Below are 21,201 nucleotides of genomic sequence, written 5' to 3' on the forward strand. Positions count from 1 at the left end.
GTCCCAGTTCCCCCTGTGCAAGCAGCTCCTGGGCTCCTGCAGGCCTCTGCTCCGAGGGACCTGCCCAGAGCTGTCCGCAGGGCTGGGAAATGATTGTGCTTCTCAGCTCACTACAAGGACTCTTTTCCCTATTCCTGCTTTCAGCAGCAGGAAGGGAGCATTCTGATTTTTTCCCTGCTGCAAAAGCAGTGTGTGTGTGTGTGTGTGTGTGTGTGTGTGTGTGTGTGTGTGTGTAAAATCCTGAAATATAATTGTGCAGCACCATTGGTTCAGTCCAGAGGGAAGCTGGGATACTCAGCTGTGTTTGGTGGCTTCCGAAGTGCCACCAGCTTGGAACCAAATATTGCCTAAGGTAACATCCTCACAGTGGTTGGTAGTTCAAAGAGGCTCAAACACTGTCTTATTACTCCTGTTAAACCCACGAACGATCCATCTCTCCCGGTCCCTTCTGCACGCGAAAATTCCCAAACGAAATTTAAAAAACCCCAAAAAACCAAACAGGAATAAAATAAATAAATAAATAAAGGCATTCCCAAAACATTTATTTTGCTTCTCTCTTTGTCTCTCTCCAATCAGCTCAGAGACACCGATGTCACCTACCTTCGCCCACTGAGCTGCGTACGGAGCCGGGAGCCCTGAACTGCAGCACTCCCGTGGTCTCTCCTGCTTCTGGAAAACTGTCCCAACCCTCCTTCCATTCCCACGGATCAGTAACTCATTGGCTATATGGAAAAGAAGTTATCCAAAGCACACGATGGCACATGGAGGCTGCAGAAAGCATCGGGAAAGGAGAACAGAACGACAGCAGCTGTTCCTCCTGCCCTAACTAAAGGCTGAGCCACGGCACAACTCCCCCTCCAGCCCGACCCAAAGGCTGTCACCCCTCGCCCAGACATTCTTGTGGTGCATTACTGGCACTTTATAGCAGTCTCATATGGTAGATACATGCACATGTCTGTGTGTTACATACAAAAGGTCTGATAACAGTAAAACATTGTTCCGAGAGATATAAAAAACCCAAGGAGTTGCATTAGCCAAAAAAAGTGTTTTGTGAGAAACAACAATAAAAATGATATAACCACAGCTTTTCTTTTCTTTAAAATTAGATAAATACCCAAAGCTATGATTTCACTTGGGGCCTCTGTACCTTGACAGGGAGTCCAATGGAGTATATCTGAAGGCACTTAATATCCTCTACTCAGCTGTAAGATGGTTGCACAGGGAGCTGGGGAGCTTGGGATGTGGTTTGGGGCATGGAGGAGACAGATGGATGAAAACAAGCCCTGAAGAGCCATGATCCACACAGCCCCAGGTGCCGAAATGAACACAAACGTACAACCCAGGTGTGGAGAAGGTCTCTCTTGGAAAAGAAAACTGCCAATTGCAAAAGTCTGTGTGTTTCTATGGACAGAGCACTTCATGCAACTCTGACAGTTCATCATACACTCTTAGAGATATTTAGCTTTGTCAGTTCATTGACCTCCTCAGTCCCCATTTCCTCAGAGTCATCCTTTTCCGTGGCTTTGCCAAACCTGCACCTCTCCTCTGCCTTCGCCGCGTCTTTCTGGAGCTTCTTGGCGGAAGGAAGGATGTCCTTGGCTTCTGAGTTATCTGTGCCATGGGCTATCTTATCAGAATTCTGTACAGAAGGCACCAGGTTGGCAATCTCATCCGTCGGAGACCGCCCAATGCTGCCATCCACTTGCACCCGAATGTCTGGAGATATGGACAACTGGTGATGTGGCACGATCCCGTTGTCCATACACTTGGGGTAAAGGTAGGTCTTCATCTGACCCTTCCCCTTCACATTGACCGTCCCCCTGTAGTCAAAGTCATACCCCATCTTGTTGAGGATGCGGTAGCTCTCCTCACTCACCTGGATGCGGCACTCAACGCCGGTGGTGTCCATCCTGCTGGCGATGTTCACGGTGTCCCCCCAGATGTCATACAACAGCTTGGTGGTGCCGATGACCCCGGCCGTGAGGGGGCCGTGGTTAAAGCCGATGCGGAGTTTAAAGTTAAACCACAGCATGTTGTTGTTGAAGTCATCCACCACCCGCATCATTTCTTTGGCAAATTCAAAAAGGGTCTGCAGGTGCCCGTGGGGATGGCTGCTGTCCTGGCACTGCGAGGTGTTCAGCCCCGACGCCGCCATGTAGGTGGCCCCGATGGTTTTGATCTTCTCGATGCTGCTGTAGTGGGGTTTGCTCAGCAGCTCATCGAAGTCCCCGATGAGCTCGTTCAGGACTCGGTAACACTCCTTGCCACCCTCGTAGTTCTCCTCGTAGAACTCGCTGAAGTTCACGATGCTGGCAAAGATCACCCCGCCGCTGTCGTGGTTTTTGGAATAGCTCTGGGACACCTTCAGCTGCTCGGCCACGTGGTAGGGGATGATGTTCCTCAGCAGCCAGTCAGCCTGATCCCGCATGCTCTGGATCTTGGTGCGGTGCAGGTCGGCCTCCACGTCCCCGTGGTAGTGCAGCCGGTAGCTGACCTCGAACTCGCGGTTCAGGAACCAGACCAGCAGGAGCAGCAGGAAGGACACCAGAACCACCTCCTGGCCCATCAGCTCCGCCGGCCGCCTGGCGTCACTCGGCACAGAGCTGTTGCACGGGCTCTTTCTGGAGCTGCACAAAGGGGAGAACACACACAGGTGCATTTTAAGTTAGGGCATTGCCATCCCTGCTCCACAGTTAGAAATGCTGGAGAAGGAAGTGTGGGAAGCACAGTTGCATACTAAATTATAAAAGATCCCTTGAGAACTTCATCTGCTGTTAAGGAAATGCCAAAGAATTAATTTCATTCTTAAACTCACCAAGTACTTCCTTAAACCCACCAAGTATTTCTTTATCACCATGTTCAGTGGTACAGTCCAATCCTGTTTTAAGGATTTCACCAAGAAACGGTTACTGTATCTAAATATATAACTAAAACCATTGTATGTAAATATGTACCTGTGCGTGTGTGTAGGTATCTGAGTGCACTGAATGTCTATACGTGGGGGTGTCTGTGAGTTTTGTGGAATTTTGTCTGGTTTTGTATTTTTTATTACCTCCAATATTCACAACCAGCTGCTTTACACTCACGTGCCTTTTCCTTGTGTCCTCACCAAGAACCAGGAACCTTTGCCATGTGCCTCTAATGCTACACACGAAGGGTTTGGGAGAAGATAACCCTGTAAAAGACATGTCATGGAGAACCCTGTGGCAGGGGATTAGAACTTCATGAGCTTTGAGGTCCTTCTGACCCAACTCAGTCTGGGGTTCTATCAACTGCATGGAAGTGGGGAACATGGCTGTGCTGACATCTTTTCTATTATAAAACCACTTCAGCTTTCCATGGCAGAGACAGAAAGTTTCTCCAAGTGCCAAGAATACATAAAATAATCAAAAATTCCTGTCTGCCATAGATGGGGAGCAATATTTCAGATCCTTTCGACAGTTCACTGCCTGCCTGTGCAGATTATGAGGCGCTGATGGAGCATCTGCCAGTGCCAAACCACCCTGAACGAGGAGACATCTGCATTCTCCAATCTCAACTTTCTGCAGAGATGCAAAGACATAAATTGAATCTGAGAAGGCCCCACCTATGCAATCCCAGAAGCGAAGGCTAAACGCAGACAGCTTGGCACACAGTCATTTCTGCAGGGATCCAACTGCATTTTTTGGATAAAATTATGCCAAAGCTTGAGATTTGATATGAGCAGACATGCACTGAAGTTTTTCAAGTCAAGAGATGGTTTGAGAAGGGAAAGCATCACATCAACCTTTCTCCTGGAGAGCCAGAAAGGAATCCATACTCAGCACCTGCCTGCATTTCTCTGGGAAGGCAGGAAGGGATTAAAACTCAGCACAACTGGAGCAACAGCTCAAGAGAAGGCTGAATTTGTTACTGTAACATATGAAAACATTCCTGAGTTAATTTTGTTGCTTCATGTCCATGGGGGACAGGCTTCCACTTTGGATATATTTCAGAACTGAACTTTATTACAGGCACAGTTTTTTTTTCTGAGTTTCATTCTCAAATATTTGATTGACAGGAAAGTGTGATGAAACAAAACCACAGCACAGCTGTGAGACAGATGAACGTGCCCCATATCCAAAAACATTTCTCTGTGCCATAGTCTTTGTATCTGTTCCCTTTTTTACAGAAATCCTAAGGGGGAAAGTTTCTGGTGGGTGAAATATTTACAATACAAATCGTGCAGGTTGAATTTCAGGAAGATAGGACAGATTACATTGAAAATTACTTCTTTTGTTTTCTACCATAAATATACTTCTCCCAGGAGAAGTGAATGTATATTCATTTTATTCCCTCTTCACAAGGGGACCATGAAAGGAGGAGATGTCCCAGCTCAAAGTTGAGCCCCACCATCAGGTTCCTGTAATTGCTGTACCAAGACACTCCTTCCTCCCTGATTCTCAACAGAACCTCTGGTATGGACCTGTTTGTTTCTTCCCTTGATAGACAAGTCAGAGACAGACAAAGCTGTGGTTTAGAGGTGGCCTTGGCTGGGTTAATGGCTGGACTCGATGATCCTTGCTGGTCCCTTTTATTCTATGATCCCCTGATCCCCTTTTCCAGCCCAAATGATTCCATAATTAATGACTAGAAGGGAACAATTCCTGAAATACAATTCCCTGCTACCTATTTTGGAGGTGACAAAACGCTCTCCTGGCTTGATGGGATTATGAAACAAAATGATGCAGGTAAGAGAAAAAATCTTGGATAATAAGAAGAGGTGGGGGAAAATGAGGAAGGAATCTGGATTAAGGAGCACAATTCAGGCTCTTCTCTGAATCTGAGTTTTTATTATTTCTCACCTCTTGTGGGCAGAGATCTGTGAAAGTATCTGAGCAATGACTCTGTTACTACTCTGAGAATATGAGTTTGATCCAGATAATCCCCTCTAATATCAGACATTGCTGGCACATGGATTTATTTAAGCCATTAAAGGCTTTTTATTTACAGTTTGCTGTACAAAACACTCTCGGAGTACTTTTAACTCCCCTGCAGTGAACAAGGTAAGCACCACAAAGGTTCTGCTGGAGAAGTGGAAGGCAGGATCTGCCTTCAGGGAAGGAGCTGCTGCCTCCCATCCCCATCCCTGGAGCTCTCCATGATCTGCTCAGTGTGGCCTGACCTCGTTGGCCATGTGGGCTCCAGCCCTGAGATCTGCATGTGCAGGGAGTGACTCACTGTGCACTGACCTCCTTCCATTAATGGGGAATGGGGAGGATCCCTGCTCCAGAGCAGGCAGTTTTATCCCATTGTTCATCAGGATGGAAACCCCCGATTCCAGCCTGAAGAAGAGAGCAAGTGCTTCGTCCTCATCTGGAAATCCAGCCTGTGGATGTTGCAGTGACCAGGATACAGGATCTACAGGGCTGTAAATCACCTAAATCACCTCCCTCAGGCAGCAGCCATGACCTGGAGTCACCCTTTAGAATGAAAAGAAGTAAAACTTTCCCACACCTCCAACAGGAAGGATCAACCCCATTGCCCAATCTTCCTCAATTCTACTTTTTATGAGGTACTGCAGCAGAAAACTGATTTTAAAAATCATTCAAATAGAAATCTTGAGCTGACAATGTTTCTTTAACTCAAACTGGTGAAATGCTGCCTGGCACAGCCCCCTCACTATTAACTTGGCACCTTCATCCAGGCTGTGAACATGGAACAAGTGAGACTCCAGAGACAGAATCTCCTTTGGCTTGAGCACAAATCATAAAGATAATGGCTTTCTACTGAAAGAGCTTTCTGGAAAGCCAGTTTGCTTCTGAGCCAGTAACCCCTGTTTGGATTTGGATATCATGCTATACTGAAAGAGGATGCCTCTGCCTGCTAAATCTGAGAGAGGAATGCAAGGGAGGAAAGGTGTGGAAAAAGGATCAAACTGCTGCTGTCCATGACAAACGTGCAGTGGATGCCCAAAACCTGCCCTACAAGCGGACTGCTGCACACTGCAGCCACACTGCAAAGTGGCACATCTCACCTGCTCTGAGGTGAGGAAGGAATGAAAATGAGAAATGTTTCCTGCTTCAAAGACAAAGTTCATGGTCATATCCTTTGAGCTGAAGAACTGGGCTGCCTGGAAAACAAGGCTAACTCCACATTTTTATTTACAGACAGTCCAGAGGTGAACTCTGTGCTAAGGCTTCATTACCATTACTAGTGTCTCTCTTCCCAGGCAACATTAATATTATCTCTATTCTTGATCAAGGAAAGGGAACAACCTCATTACAGGCAGCACACAACCTTGTCTAGCCCTCTTAGAACATGGAAAAACTTTAGTGCTGAGTGGGGTAAATAAGCAACCTGGTTTATACAATTCTGGCAGAAAGGTGCAGCAAAAAATTTTGTTAGACTTAGAGAGTTTCACCTTTTATTAGTCCATTATGAGAAAAAAGGGAAAATTCTGAATTCTGTGCTCTAGAAATGTGGTATACAATAACATAAAGCGTAAGAGCCCTGAAGAAAGAAGCCAAATTCTGTTTAATGGCAGAAACAGAAGAGGATTAACTCCCTGTTCTCTCTTTTAACTTCCAATACTTGTTAATGCCCAAGTTTGGGCAGGGTCAGGCCAGGGGAGCTGGACTGAAGGGCAGTGCTGAGCAGAATTAGCACATGGGTCTCTTCCTCAGCTGAAGGAGCACAGACCACATCCTAATAAAAAGTGAAAAATGAAGTTTAGAAATGTTAAACAGGTGACATATCTTGGTCACTGCCTTACTTGGCCTTGTAAAGGAGGCAAAGCCTCAGTCCACAGCTGCTCACCAGAGACACCTCCAAGGTTTGGTCCTCAGCAGCTCTCACCTTCACCTGCCATCAGCTAGAAGTTACATATTTATGGAAGAAAAATATCTGCAGGAAAACAATGCTTGACAGGTGAACTTTCCACAGATTTCTGTCACTGAGGGGAAGACCCAGTTGTCAAAGATTTAAGGCAGGGTGAATAATTGATCAGTAATTAGCAGCTGAGCTGGTGGGGAAGAGTTTTGTAATTCTGAGGAGGACAAAAGCTTCACAAACAAAAACAAGGATCCAAACACTAAGGATCCAAACTAAGGCTGATTTAAGACACTACCGGAGTGATCAGCACACTGACGTTTACAAAAAAAAACCCCAAAACAAACAAAAAAACCCAACCAACCAAAAACCAAAACAACAACAACAAAAAAAAACCCCAAAAAACCCCAAAAAGACCAGCCTCCTCTATTCTTTTGGCTTTAAATTTCCATTCTGGATTCAAGGAACTGGAATTCTGTTACAAAAAAAGAACTTTCATTAATCAAAACCAGGGAAAAGGAAAACCCATCTAAGAAAAGCCAGAGGCCCCCAAACCCCAACAGTGCAGTAAGTGCTGAAGCCTTGGTAAGAAATACCCAAAGAAACACTGTTCTCATTCCTCTGTACTAAACCCCACAGCATTTGTGGAGATGAGAATTACTAGAAAGGAATTTTGTTTTGACACATCCTCCCAGGACAAGCAACATGCTCCTGAAAACCCCTTTTAGATGCCTTACCAAAGTCACACATCCACAGTTCAATCAAACCCAGCATGGCCCAAATATTGCCCCCAAATTTGCAATGAGCAAAGACAGACTTGTCTAATACCAAAGACCAGTAAAAACACTTCAAAATGGTACTGCAAAAACTTGCAATAAACCCATGAGATTCACCAGAGTGAATCTTTAACACACTTATTTTCAGGGGTCATTAATTACCCAGGGAGGGATTTTTGTTTGCTTTGAAAGGCTGCAGGCTAGAATTTCCTTGACTCTCAGTTTTATGACTCCCTGCTCTGCCCAGGCCAGGTGACAGCCAGGCCCAGACTGTCACATCCCATCCTGGGAAGGCAGCTGGCTGCACATCCAGCTTTTCCAGAGGAAGCTCCTCCACACCAGGGAATTCTCACCTGCCCAGCTGTGAGAGCATCCAACTCATGCTGCTTCTGAATGGTGCAAATCAGCCAAGGAAATCAAATAAACAGCTCATGGTGGACAGATAATGCTCTAAAAACTGCTGCTACTGGAAAAACAGATGCTGTTTTAAATAGCTCCTCCATAGCTCTATTTCCTAGAAATCCAATTTAAGGAGAAAGTATCATTACACAACTCTGTGACTGCAGCACCAGCCCTGATGAGTTTTGGTCATACCCAAGTAATCTGTAAAGGAAATTACACGAAGAGCTTAAACACAACTTGCTGAACCAATTTGTTGAATTCCCAAATTATTACTGTGGATGCAAAGTTTTGCTACGTGTAATTCACTGAAAATGTTTCTATCCCTAAATATAACGATGGTAATTTTATGTAAAGCTTACCTAAAGTTCTGTGCCAAATCTAGATGAGGAGCTTCCATGGAGCTGAAATGAAAAAAGCACTGATTTCAGAGGGAAAGCTAAAGCAATAAACAAACTATCCTGCAGCATTCCAGACAGAATTTTCATCTTCCCTATTGCACAGACTGATAACTGCACTGCAGGCCTGATCAACTGCACACAAACTTTGTCTGAACATGATTTATCTACCTGGAAGAGGGAACCAGCCAGAGCTGCAAATCCCTGTAAAGGGAAACTGGAACTTTGTAATGCCTGGAACAAGTAATTGTTAAACAATCCCATCTTACCTGGAAAACAGGGAAAAGCAATCCCAGAACTCTAAGACTCTGTTATGTCTTCATCTTATGTGAGTACACAGCACAAATATTTTAAAAATAAAACACAGAGAGACAAAGCCCAACATCTCCAAACAAAAACAAAAACCAAAAACCCCCAAACCAAAACCAACAAAACAAACAAACCAACCAAACCACCAAAACCCAAAAAACCTCCCAAATCCCCAAAACCCTAACAAACACAGAACCCATGTTTTAAGATACCATTAGAGAAAATAAGTAATTCAAGAAGTTTTCTTATTTATTTGAATTACAATTTCTCTTCTGCAATCAAGTAGCAAGAGAGTATCAAACTCTCAGGATTAGTTACAACTGGAAAAGGAAGAAAACTGCAGAATGGATCTGTTTGTGGTGCAGACAGGGCTGCAACTGCCACTGTGACAAAAAATATTATCAGAATCATGGTAAGAGAGAAACAAAAAGATGATTATTTACAAACTGAAGTAATGGGTTACACTAGCTTAACCTGTGTGACTTTTGTTCAGGATTAATTCTATCAACCACCTTTTCAGACCCACAGCTGAACAGCTCTATTACTTGAAATATTTATTTTTGAGGGATGAAATAATAACATATTCCAGGATTTCTGAACCTTGCCCATTAATGGTCACTGCTGTTCACACTACAGGTGGAAATACACCGTCATTAGTAACATTTATTAAGATAATGGGGTTTCTTAACATTCACAGAGCCCCTTTAGCACTCAGCAAGAGCTGATGCTGTGACCTGACACAACAGCAAGGTCTCCACCTCTCACCTTTGGATGAGCCATTCCCAGACCCTTAATAAAGCTGAAATGCAGGGAAAATCCCCAGGTCTGTGTCTTTCTTTCTGCACAAAGTCTCACCACAGAGCTTGTCTGGGAGTGTATTCCATGACCCCCTTTAAGCTAAAAGCTCTGCCAGGAGCCCCCAGGGAGCTGCACTGAGGGAGGGAAGGAGCTCCAGGAACTTCTGCTGGGGGGAATCAGGGAAGAGCAACCAGGGAATCAAGAAATGGCATCGAGGGTCTGCTCTCCACTAATTCCCCTGGAAAACCAAACCTGGGGTTGGGCTCTGCTCCCAAGGAACAAGTGACAGCACAAGAGGAAACAGCCTCAAGTTGTGCCAGGGAGGTTTGGATGGATATTAGAGAAAAAATTGTCTTAAGCAAAAGCCCTGGCACAGCTGTCCAGGGTAGGGCTGAGTCCCCATCCCCGGAGGGATTTAAAAGCTCTGTGGATGTGGCATTTAGGGACATGGCTCAGAGTGGCCTTGGCAGTGCTGGGGGAACAGCTGGACTTGGTGTCTCAGAGGGCTTTTCCATACTCAAGGATTCTGTGATTCCATGATTCTCAGTGAAGCTGGAGCTGGGCAGTGAAAGCACCAGTGCTACAAAGGGAAAAGCCAAGGGAGAAAATCTTTGGGACTGGGATAGGGACACTCAGTGCTGGGGACAGATGATGCTCACTGGGATCACCGGGATCCTGAACCCAATGGGACAAATCCATGAGGAGACAAGGGAGGCTTCAGAACCAAACAATCCTTTCCTCCTTTCCTGCACTGAAGTTGGAGGGAACTCCCCTGCCCTCCTTGTCCAAGTCTTTTGCAGACAGACAAGAAAGTGATTTTTCTGTAGTCAATATGATTTAGAAATCATTTGTCAACCGACTCCAGATCCAGGATATTTTTCCCCAGGACTTTCACCCTTCAACCCTTACAGCCACATCAAATCACAGATGTGAACAGGTGTAAGAGGTGACTTTAATTCTTCCTTTTTTAAAAATATAAATTTGATCACAATTAAAAGAGACCACTGAAGATACTTAAAGAGGTAATTAAAGCTAAATATTCACTAAAATATGTATCTGCAAACTCTTTTTGGTTTGTTTGGGGTTTTTTTTCATGTTTTTCACCTTATGATTCAGCAGGTCTCTGAAGGAGGGGAACTGACTGATTGAGAAGACCTTGCTAAATCCATCCCAAGGGAGGGTCTTATGCCACTGAGAAGTGCAAGTTGATTATAAAATTTTGCCAATAGGAGTAGAAGGCTGGAAGGACCCCTTCGACTGTCTTGGCAAGAAAATAGTAGGAGAATACTGCAAGCAAATTCTCCTTGCATTGAATCATTTATCAGAGGAAAACTGGAAAATTTTAAGGCTATTGCATTGAAATTGCATTATCTTGATTCCTCTGGTTACTGTTTTGCAGAGTCCTCTGAAAAGGTAGGAAACTGAGAATGGAACTGGCTATTAGATCCCATTAGATCCCATTAGATCCCATTAAACCTAAGCACCTGCCTGGAAAATGAATTGAGGAGGGAGGTGGAAGAATATGTGGTTCCTAAGGGTAAAAATAAATCCAGAGGGGTGCTGGGGAGCAGTTGGGCTCTCTGGCACCACCAAATACCTGGGAAATTCCTTAACAAAATAGATTTTCAAACTAGTGGTGAAAGACAATTCTGTGGGTCTGTAACTGTGTCCTAGAAACACATCAGGAAGCACAGGGTGTCACACAGAATAGGGCCCCTGAAATCCTTCAAAAAAAAATCAATAATGAAGAAATAAAATCATTAAGGTTGAGATGCTGGAGAAAGTCATGGCAGACAGCAAAATCCTGTGCAGCAGCCCCTTGTTTCCCTGGGAGAAGCCCAGCTGTGCTCCCCTGCAGCCCCCAGCGAGGCTCACCTGGAGGGGCACAAGGAGACGTAGAGCAGGATGAGCAGCACTGCTCCCACCACGGTTGCCAGCAGGGATCTCATCCAGGAGCTGAGCTGGCAGAAGTTACAGTACTGCACAATGGTGATGAGAATGGCACAACACATGAACATGGTGTACTGCAACAGAGAGAGAGAGGGGGTTAACAGCTGCTCACAGCCACGCCAGGGACAAGGGGTAATCCCGCCTGGGTGATGGGCACAGGAAGCCATCCCATGTGAAGATGGACATCTTCCCTTCCAGCAGCAAGAAAACCTTTAGCACTGGTGGTTTGTCACTGTTCTCCCTGGATGGAGTTTTTTATCACACACCCGTTATTTCAGCGATGTCCAGAGCTTCCAGCTTACCTTGGTCAAAAGCTCAGTGCCTCTTCTCATTCAAAACAAGGGAAAAAAAGAAGGTGAAAATTCATGGCAACCCCCTCTCCGTTGCTGGGGTTAGATCCTGCCTGCTTTAAACTGAATATTGAAATTCCATTGCATTGGAAATGCAGAGTGCAATTTCACCCACCTGCCTGCTTTTAGAAACACTTCTCAGAGAACATTCTCACGCTGCCCTGTAACAGCTGAGTCCAGGTAAGGAAGGATCTACCTCAGTGACAAAAGGCAGCTTCAGTCACTGGCAACTCACACTTGGCAACACGACCACTTGTGGCAATTTGAAAGGACAAGCTCACATTTTCTGTTCCAAATGTCTCATCTCAAAACCTTCACCTCTCCCGTTATCTCTCCACAACTTCCCTGGATAAAGGAAAGGAAGTGCAGGACAGATGCACTGCCCAGGGCACCTTCATTTCCCCAGGTACAACCTTATGGTGCTCAAAACTCTCAAGTGTGCCAATGATGTGCCAATTTTGGTTTCCCAAGAATATTCATGACCATCCAAGCTAAACTAGAGACTCCACACTTGGATTAAGGAGTTCTGGTCTAGCTCTATGCTGTGTTTTACAGCATGAAATGATCATTCTCTCCCTTTCTCTCTCCATTTAAGTGTCCTGAAGCAGCTGAAGTGCAGACTCTGCAGCCTGGCAGTCCTGTGGCATAACAAACAAGCATGTGACTGAGAGCAGACACAGTGTATGGGAAAAATCCTTACATAATTCACCATTTTTAAACCACAAACAACAATTGTTGGTTTTTTAAATGACTTAAAAACAGATAAAAGGAATTTCAGAAGTGTCCATAAAAACCCCATAATTTAAACCTACTTTTCCCCCCATTTCAGGTCTCCTAAAGTGGCAGAGCATTGGTTCTCACTCCAAGTGATGCCCCAGCATGAAGCCAGCCTATAGAGGGTCAGGATGTGCTGGATTTTACTATGGATGCATGGCTTTGGAAAGTTTTTTTTTTTCATGACTGTTTTTGTTAATTTTCATTTTAATGATTTTATATTCAGGGAGAGTATAAAATGCTATGAATAAAAAAAAAAAACTTTGCAAAACCATGTCATAGTAAAGGAGGACACTTACCTGACCCTCTACAGATTGACTCCATTTCCTAGAGCTCCATGAGTGTGTAAACACTGAGCACAAGCTGAGCTGGGACATCTCTTGGAGAGTGAGCCAACAGCCCCACGACTCTGGAGCACCTGCAAGAGGAAAGAAAACAAAGTTCATTCTCAGTTTGGTGATGAAAATCACCATTTTACTGCTGCTGCCTGAAGTGTTTCGACTCAACCTGACCTGCTGTATTGAGAACACACTCATAAAGTGGTTCTTCTGATATTATCTGAAACGCTTGGAGAGATGATCAGGGATGGTGATGAATGGGATGGTATCAAAATCAATGGACAGATTTGAGAGATTTGAAGGTTTTCAGCTCCCTTCCCTTAAGGAAAACATTTCTATGGTTATTTACTGATAATCACGGAGGGGAAGGATCATCATTAGACTGAATGAACAAACAAATTAATTTACAGCTTAAAAATTCCTCCCTAAAGTTCCAAAAGGTAGAAGCTGCAGAATGATCTTAAGCATGGGATGGAACAGAATGTCAACCACACCCCCCTGTGACTGTGATAACCACGGGATGTGTGTTTAAATCAGCAAGGACCAAAAAATGTGTGGTCACACGTTCCCACAGAACAAACAGCCCCCAGTACCCAGGAATAAGCTGTGATAGGAAGAGTGAAGAAGATCTGGTCATTACCTACACCCAGGGCCCTGAAACAGCAAGAGCTTTGTGAAACGGAATTCCCTGAAGATCCTGGAAAGGAAGGATTGAACACTGTGCTGCCTGAGAGAAACCTGCAGAGAAACAATCTTTCATCTCCAGCTTGAGGCCATTTTGTTCACAGTTTTTAAGCCTTGATTTTATGCTACAGTTGGCCTTTAAATTAAACTGTTCTCCCCTCTCCTCACTGCTGCCCATGGCAGGCAGCTGGAACAAGAGGTGCCTTCCAACCCAAACCATTCTGTGATTCTATGAATGTTTAACCCCTCATTCTCCCCTTCTGAGTGCTTTGAATAACAGAGACACCAAATTCCCTATGGATCTCTGTGTCTGGGTTAAATATGCCAATTTCTTTCCATTCCTTTTCAGAAGGCAGTTATTGCATTCCTTTAACCATTCCCACAGCTCCTGCAATGGCCATTTCTAGGTACCAAGTGCTCTCTGCTTTGAATTCTTTCATTTCGCTCTGCAAAGCCAAAACACCCCTCACTAATCCTGTTCCCATTGTCAAGGTTCACTGATACAGCTTCTATGACTCTGAACTCCAAATCCAGCCCAGGACAATAGTCCTGAGATAAACCACTTGCATTATCTCAAAAAAAAAAATCCAGGAGAAGTGCCTGGTCTAAGCGGAAAAAGGTATGCAAGCAGCAGGAATTTCTAGGTATTCTCTCCCCTTTTGTCTGAGAGTTTTCACCACGACTGTGTTTACATAACAGACCAGGAATTCCATCATCCACAAAGCCCCATCCCTCTAAGGGATCTGTATCAAACAGATGTAAAGCAGGAGGGAGGTGGAGGAAGGCAGGCAAGCAACAAGCTTTGTTAGCTCCACACAGTCACGTTAAGGAACAGAGTTCAACAACTTACATGTATATTTGTTTCAAAATCAGAGGTGAAGTGTGAAAAAACTGCAAGAGCTGGGAGAGAAACCAGGATTGCACCGAAGAAGTGTCGAGGCAGCCAGCCAGATATCACCTCCAGCAGACGCTTGGTGCAAGTCATCACCTCCTCCAGGAAGAACGCCATCCTGGAACACAGGAAAGCAGGGATCCAGGCTTCAATGGCAGCACATCTCCTTGTACCTCTCATTTACCTGTAATATACAGCTTCAAATCCATCACTTAGGCTCTGTGAGCAACCAAGGTGCCACAGCACCTGCTGGTGATTCCAGGGAATAATCCAGCCTGGCTGCCAGATGAGCAAGTGTTTGCTCCAGTGAGGAGAGGCAGCAAAGGGAGGGAGAGCCTCGGCACGGTGGCTTTGAGAAAACAAAAAGCCAAACTTCACTTCCTTGGAAGGTTAAGCAGAGGGGAGACTTCTCTCCATTCACAAATAAAGCAGGCAGGGAGAGGGAAAACTCTGACAAGTTAAAGCTACTGAAAATAACAGCAGGAACGTTTGAGGAGCAGGGCAGCTCCAGCACCCATCACGCTGCAACCCAAACCAGTTCTCCCAGTTGCAAGCAGGCAGTCTGCAGGCAGGCTCCGTTCCCTGTCATTAGGGAAGGGGAAGGGGAGCGTGGGCTGCAGGAGCCGAGCTGCAGGAGCAGAGCCGGGGAGAACAGCTGGCACCGCCCCGCTGGGTGCCACCAGCCCCGCGGGAAGGAGCGGCTCTCGCCTCGAGCTGCCGGGGAAACCACGGCCCCAGCCTGGGAAGAGCTGAAGGAGCCAACTGGAAGAGCTCTGGAGAGCAGCTTACCGGAGATGCTTCTCAAATGAGAGCAGCTCTAATTGCTGAAATGAATAAGGGAAGGGAAAAGGATGCTCAATACTCAAGGGTATTGCACAGAAAACTAGTATTTATCCACAGAAATAAATCCTTGGGATAACTTCCTTCTCAAAGCGCAACATTAGTCACTTGAGAAAAATTGCAACTGCTGTTCAAGTGCCTAATTATATTTAAGAAGCTGTAACAAGGTGGTGTAGCACAGTTAGCTGCATCCAGAGCCATTAATGGCATGTGTGGAGTTGTCAGATTCAGGCTGGGCAGGTAATTCTGGACTACAGAGCCCAAACACTACAGAACCACACCTTTTGTTTGGACAGAGATGCTCACAGCCCCAAGAAACACCCACTAAATATGAAATTCCCAGTCTCAAAAGTCACATAAATTACCCCACATCACCTATAGCTCTAAAAAGACAAAAGATATCCACTCATTTTTAATCTTGTTGTCTGAAATACAAAGTTTTATATTGGATAAAAGCCTGACACAAATCAAGCTGAATTTAAATTCCTTTATGCCAGTCTGACACTTGTTCTACACCTTTAAATATAAATTGTCTGTGAATGAGATTTTAATTCTCCAGCTTAGAATTCTGTGACTTGCAATCACAAGTATTTTGTGAAGCATAAAGAACTCTTCTCTAATTGCATGTGTTAAAATCTGTAAATTATACTTAAATTCACGGGAAAAGAGGAATTTGGGAGGATGGAACACACTGTGATTCACCGGGAGCCCACGAGAGGGTGCTCACAGATCTGCCAGTCCCCAGTTTAATGGACTTCCACTCACACCAAAAATTCTAACTGTATTCCATCGGAAAACAGCATTTCCAGCAAAGCACTGACATTTAAAAGCTGGATATAAAAGACTTTATAAAAGCTCTCTAGAGTAAGGACTGGGGTTTCTGAAGGGTTACAGGCTGTCAGAACTGTCCCTGTGCCCAGTGGCCAGCGCTGAGTACGGCTGAAATCACCTCCCAACTTCCCAGCCCTGAAAATACAGCCCCATTCTCCAGGAGCCGGATGGGATTGGCACCTCCAGGGCTGAGCAGAGAGCACGAAGGGGGAAGGGATGGCAGGCCCAGGGCACCCTGCGAAGGCAGCCCGGTGCCACCTGTGCCCACGCTCCCATCCCGGCTGGCACGGGCCCGGCTCTGTGGCACACGCCCAGCTCATGTCTCTCACCCCAACCCACACACCAGGGACTCCAGCGTTTGCATTTCCCTTCCTGCCAAGCCTCCATGCCAGGATGAATTCCTGTGGGAACTATAGCAACAAATCCACGGCTGAAGGCGAGGGGTTAATCCTGCCATGAGGACACTGCTTTATTTAGGGAGCTGCTGTCTCACCAGGGCAGGTGCACATTCCAGGGCAATGCCACGTTTCTCCTGATAATCTTTACCTTCTTGCACTGATTTTTTCGGAATGGGATTTAGCGTGGGGCTCCGCACTCTGGAATTACACGACGGAATTCTCCTCCTTAGCAGTGAATCCAGCTCAATGCTCCCAGCACAGGAAGTCAGGGGTGCATTAAATCCAGACAGCAGTGAGAGCTGCAGACAGATTTAATGGCTACAGGGCAGTATCAGTAAATAATGCAGTGTCAGTGGGCAGCTCAACGGGGCTTAAATGCTAAAGCATCTGAGCTGTTTACACAAGCTGGAGTTCAAATTAGTAACTTTGACATAAATGATTAATGGCTAATGGAGACTGTTACCATCATTTTTGTATTTACTGGCAGTTTAAAATCAATTCCCAGAGTTCAAATCAAAAGCTTTTGGCACAGCAGCAATTTGGTGGGATATTAAATACCAGATGTTAGAAATAAATAAAGGCAAACAGACTACATTGTTTTCTTCAGCATCAATACTCTGTATCAGTCGTGTTAACAGATCTGGTTCATTAGGCTCGAGGGGCAGAAAGCAATTTCTGCTCCTGGTCATGAGGAATTTAGGAAGATCCAATGTTGGCCACAGGTCTTGGCTGAGGATGGATGGGGGTGGCACCTCAGCAAGGCTGGAAAGGTGAAGCACCAGGAAAAGGGCAGTTCCTTGGTCAGACAACAGCACAGCTTCCCTTCTACTGCTGGATTGCACTTGCTTTCTTCATCCAGATGATTCTTTTTTGCTGCCTAGAAAGGTCCTTTTAAATTAATGAATCAACTCCCACCTCTCACTCTCTGGAACAGGAATAAACACACACTCTTCTGCCCTCAACTCTTCACCCACAAGCCTTCCCTAAAGCATGCTATCAAAAGCAACACATTTTTTGTAAATAAACTTATTTATAAGCAGTTTTACTTGAGGACAAGATGTCAAAATTATCTAGTGAACAAAACTTCTATATTTACACTAAATACTGGGCAGCTGCTGGGCAGAGTCTCTAGTCCCTGTTCCTGCAAGCCACTCCTCAGACTCCCAAGTGGAATCTCACACACTGTTGTACATTCAGTGACAACTTTTTTTTTTTAATACCAGAACTTTAGGATCTCTTACACTTCAGCTGAGCTCGTCAAAGTAGCTACATTTCAAGTGGGCAGAAGGACATTCTTCAGAGAACATTTACAGAGGAGATGACATCTTCCACGTGCTCACAAATGAAGCACCAATTTTTGTGTGCAGCTTTATACAATTAATTTTCGAGTGGCTCTTGTGCTAACAGTGGGATGCTCATCTATAGGTACTCCAATAATTTATTATCAGACACTTCAGAGGAATCAAAACATCCCTCTCCCTTGTAAGCTTTGCTCCATGAGGACTTTTGCCATTGCAGAACTCAAGTTTTAAGGCTTTTCTCACTGCCCAGGCTGTGACAGTGCTGTGCTCTCCTCCCTCCCACAGCTGGGATGAGCCAGGGGAGCCATTGCTAGGCTGAGTCCTGGATTTAATTACAATTTAGCTGATTTAAAGGCAGGGTGTTTAGCATCATGATAATGAAAATACAATGTGAAACTTAGGCAAGAATTTTCTGGTCTTAAAATAATCCCTTTTCCTGAAATTCTGGGATTGTGCCCAGCATTGTAGTCCAGTCTCCTCCCCAAAGATATCTCAGTGGTATTTGGTGATTGTCATTTGGGATGACATTTCTGCACAGGAAGTTCTGCACTGTTTCTGGTGAGAAGGAGCAGTCCTCACTTGGAATAGGATTTGAAGAGGAAAAAGATGATTTTCACCTCCCTGCCCAAAGGAACTGTACAGAGTGTATTTTAGGTATTTACTATAAAGCAAATACACAATATAGATTCAAAACATCCCTGCTGGTTTGAAGGACAGGACAGGGAAAGGCAGTGGTCACTTGCCTGGTTCCAAGGTAACCAGGACAGTTGGAAGGGTCTTGAGATCACAGGTCAGGTTGACAGCACAGAGCTGCAGTGAAGCCAAACCCCTGCACAGCCACTCACAGACAAAACCACTTTGCCAACTCTTGACTGTATAGACTGAAAACAACAATTTTCCTTCTCCTTAAGGAACCCATAAACCACCAGTTACAGAGCAGGACTGCAATAAAACTGTATGTATCTACCTATAAATATTTCTATGATTATAGCAATAATTTTTATAAATGTACAAAATAAGGCAAAAGCAATGTCCTATGGGGAAAACAAGTGGGGAAAACAACAAATTGAAAACTACTAAAATGAAGTAAGAATTCACCTGTAAAGTGAGTGAACACAAATTTTCTCCAAATACACCTTGACAGCAGAAAGCAGCACTTCTGCCAAGTAGTGGTTGTGCTGTTCCCAGCTGAGTAAGTTCATGGCCACCAAACCCAGACCACCTGAAAGAGCTGCCTGAAAACTGCCTAAAATTAAACTTCTGCCCCACTCAAACCAGAGTACAGAAACTTCTGCAAAGGGGAAAATGCATTTCTGATGCAAGAGAGAGGACAGACAAATAATTAACACAGATTAGAATGACAACTCTGCCAGTTCAACCATCTCCCAGTACAGCTTTTAACTCTCTTGAATTTCTGTATTTCCTAAAAACTATTCAAATTGCAACAATCAAACACACCTGCTAAGAAATGATATCTTTAAAAGCATTTCATAGATGGCTTCTCTCTACTCCACATGCCAGCTTCAATGTAAATCCACTTGCACAAATTTACATGCCCCGTGAGGTACAAATTCCTTCAGTGACTAAAGCATTAATTCAGTATTTTTTACCTTGACCCTTCAAAGTCAAAATAAGAGTGCAAACTGCAACCTCTTGTTTCTTTTGAAACAGCAGCAGAAATTGCTTCCAGCTCATGATTACAAAAGCATTTTGACTGACACATTCCTGACAGATTTGCAGAACTCCAGGAGAGGACACCCATTTGCACACACTCCCCTTATCCTGCTGTTGTGTCAGGGAAGCGCAGGGAGCACCAGGATGAGGAGGGCAGAGTGAACTGGTCCAGACAAACAATCAGCTCATTAACAGGTCGATCACCTGGGTTAATGACAGGTTACACGGGGTATCTGTGCAGATCACACAGCTCACCCACGAGAGCACAAGCTGCACTGAACAAAGTGCTCTGAGTGTGTGATAACCCTGGGGATGGACGAGCTGCCACAGCAGTGTCCTGGAAGCACAGAACACCCCAGCACTGGGGGTGACTGCCACAAACGGGGAACGAGGAGCTGCTGTTAAAACCCAGGCACCTGCAGTCAAGTCTGCTGAGGACACAGGAGAGACTCATGGGCAGGACAAGAGCTCAGGTGTGGGGTTGGCACCTCTAAGCACAGCCATGCCAAGTGCCAGCTCTTCTGCAGAGACAGAACAGTGTCCTTTCCTTCTGGGGAAGCACTTGACTCCTGCTGTATGTCAGACACAGAAAACATGACAGTTAACATTATCTCAATGTTAACTCATGAAACTTAAAAAGAAAAAAAATCTGGACAGACACAATGTGCCTTTAGCAATTTCTCTTCTTTGAGGGCAGCACTTCTCTTTGCAGCTCTGACACATAATATCAGTTTTAACCCCAGAACTCTGTACTTTTATCTCGGAGTTTAAAGGAGTGTTTTTTTGTGGGTGGGTTTGTTTGCAGGACAGATCAAAGTTTTCTGTTTGAATTCTGATGGTCCTGTGAGGAGAGAAGACGCAGTGACACGTGCCATCCCAAGGAACAGTAAGAGGAGCAGGGATGGGGTGCAGCTTCCATTTCCTTACGTGATTGCTATCAGAGTCACAATTCTGCTGCAATTCCTGCAGCCAGAGCTCACCCTGCACAAGATGTGCTGCAAGCCTTGGCTGCACTGACTCTGCTCTTCGAGCCTTACAGCCCATCCAAGCCAGTTCCTGGGATCTGTCAAACAAAATGTTCCTGAGCCAGGCACCACTGCAGCTCTCCCTGCCCCTTGCAGACTTTGTTCCACTTTCCTTACCTGATGGAGATGACGAGGGACAGCACTTCCAGCAGGATGGCGATGACGAACACCACGACGGCCGCAGGGGGTGGAGGGGACGCGGCCATGCCGTGCTTCAGGAAACACGTGATGGAGAGGATGAGGAAGACTGTGGTGGACAGGAACACGTCCAGGAGCGAGCTGAAGGTTGCACTGGCAAACGTCTTCACTGGAGCATTCCTTATAACCTGTGTGGAGCACAGGGATTGAGGGATGGGATGGAAAGGAATAAATGCTATTTTGCTGAATTCAACTGCATGATGAACAGCAGCTCCTAACAAATAAAGCAATGAAGAAATTTTGGCCACTTCATTAATCCAGTGTAAGCACTGGTTGGAAACAAGAAGCAGAAGAGGTGGTTTGATGGCTGTCACAGCTTCCTGAGCAGACTTTGTTGAAAAGAAGTATTGGTAGCACAGCCCCCAGGCCTGGGTTGATTTTTACACACTATTATGATACAGAAATAAAACAACATGAAAATTGACTATTCTGTGCAAATAAATGTTAACATAATAAGTAGAAGATAAGTTATGGGAT

General features: G+C 45.1%; 1 protein-coding gene across 2 annotated transcripts in view; it reads right to left on the reverse strand.

Annotated features, from left to right (window-relative positions):
• Positions 1-513: 513 nt before the first annotated feature.
• The window catches only part of ADCY9 (adenylate cyclase 9), an 82,644-nt gene continuing 61,956 nt past the window's right edge, over positions 514-21,201 (reverse strand). For both annotated transcript variants that reach the window (XM_030285269.4, XM_002194859.7), the window contains 5 exons: positions 20,644-20,852; positions 14,416-14,575; positions 11,345-11,493; positions 8,327-8,368; positions 514-2,627 (listed from right to left, as the gene is read on the reverse strand). In XM_030285269.4, coding sequence (XP_030141129.4) covers positions 1,439-2,627; positions 8,327-8,368; positions 11,345-11,493; positions 14,416-14,575; positions 20,644-20,852 — 1,749 coding nt within the window. In that variant the 3' untranslated portion in view covers positions 514-1,438. The remainder of the gene's footprint in view (positions 2,628-8,326; positions 8,369-11,344; positions 11,494-14,415; positions 14,576-20,643; positions 20,853-21,201) is intronic.

This window comes from Taeniopygia guttata, chromosome 14 (genome assembly GCF_048771995.1).
Source record: "Taeniopygia guttata chromosome 14, bTaeGut7.mat, whole genome shotgun sequence".
In the NCBI taxonomy this organism is placed as follows: domain Eukaryota; kingdom Metazoa; phylum Chordata; class Aves; order Passeriformes; family Estrildidae; genus Taeniopygia; species Taeniopygia guttata.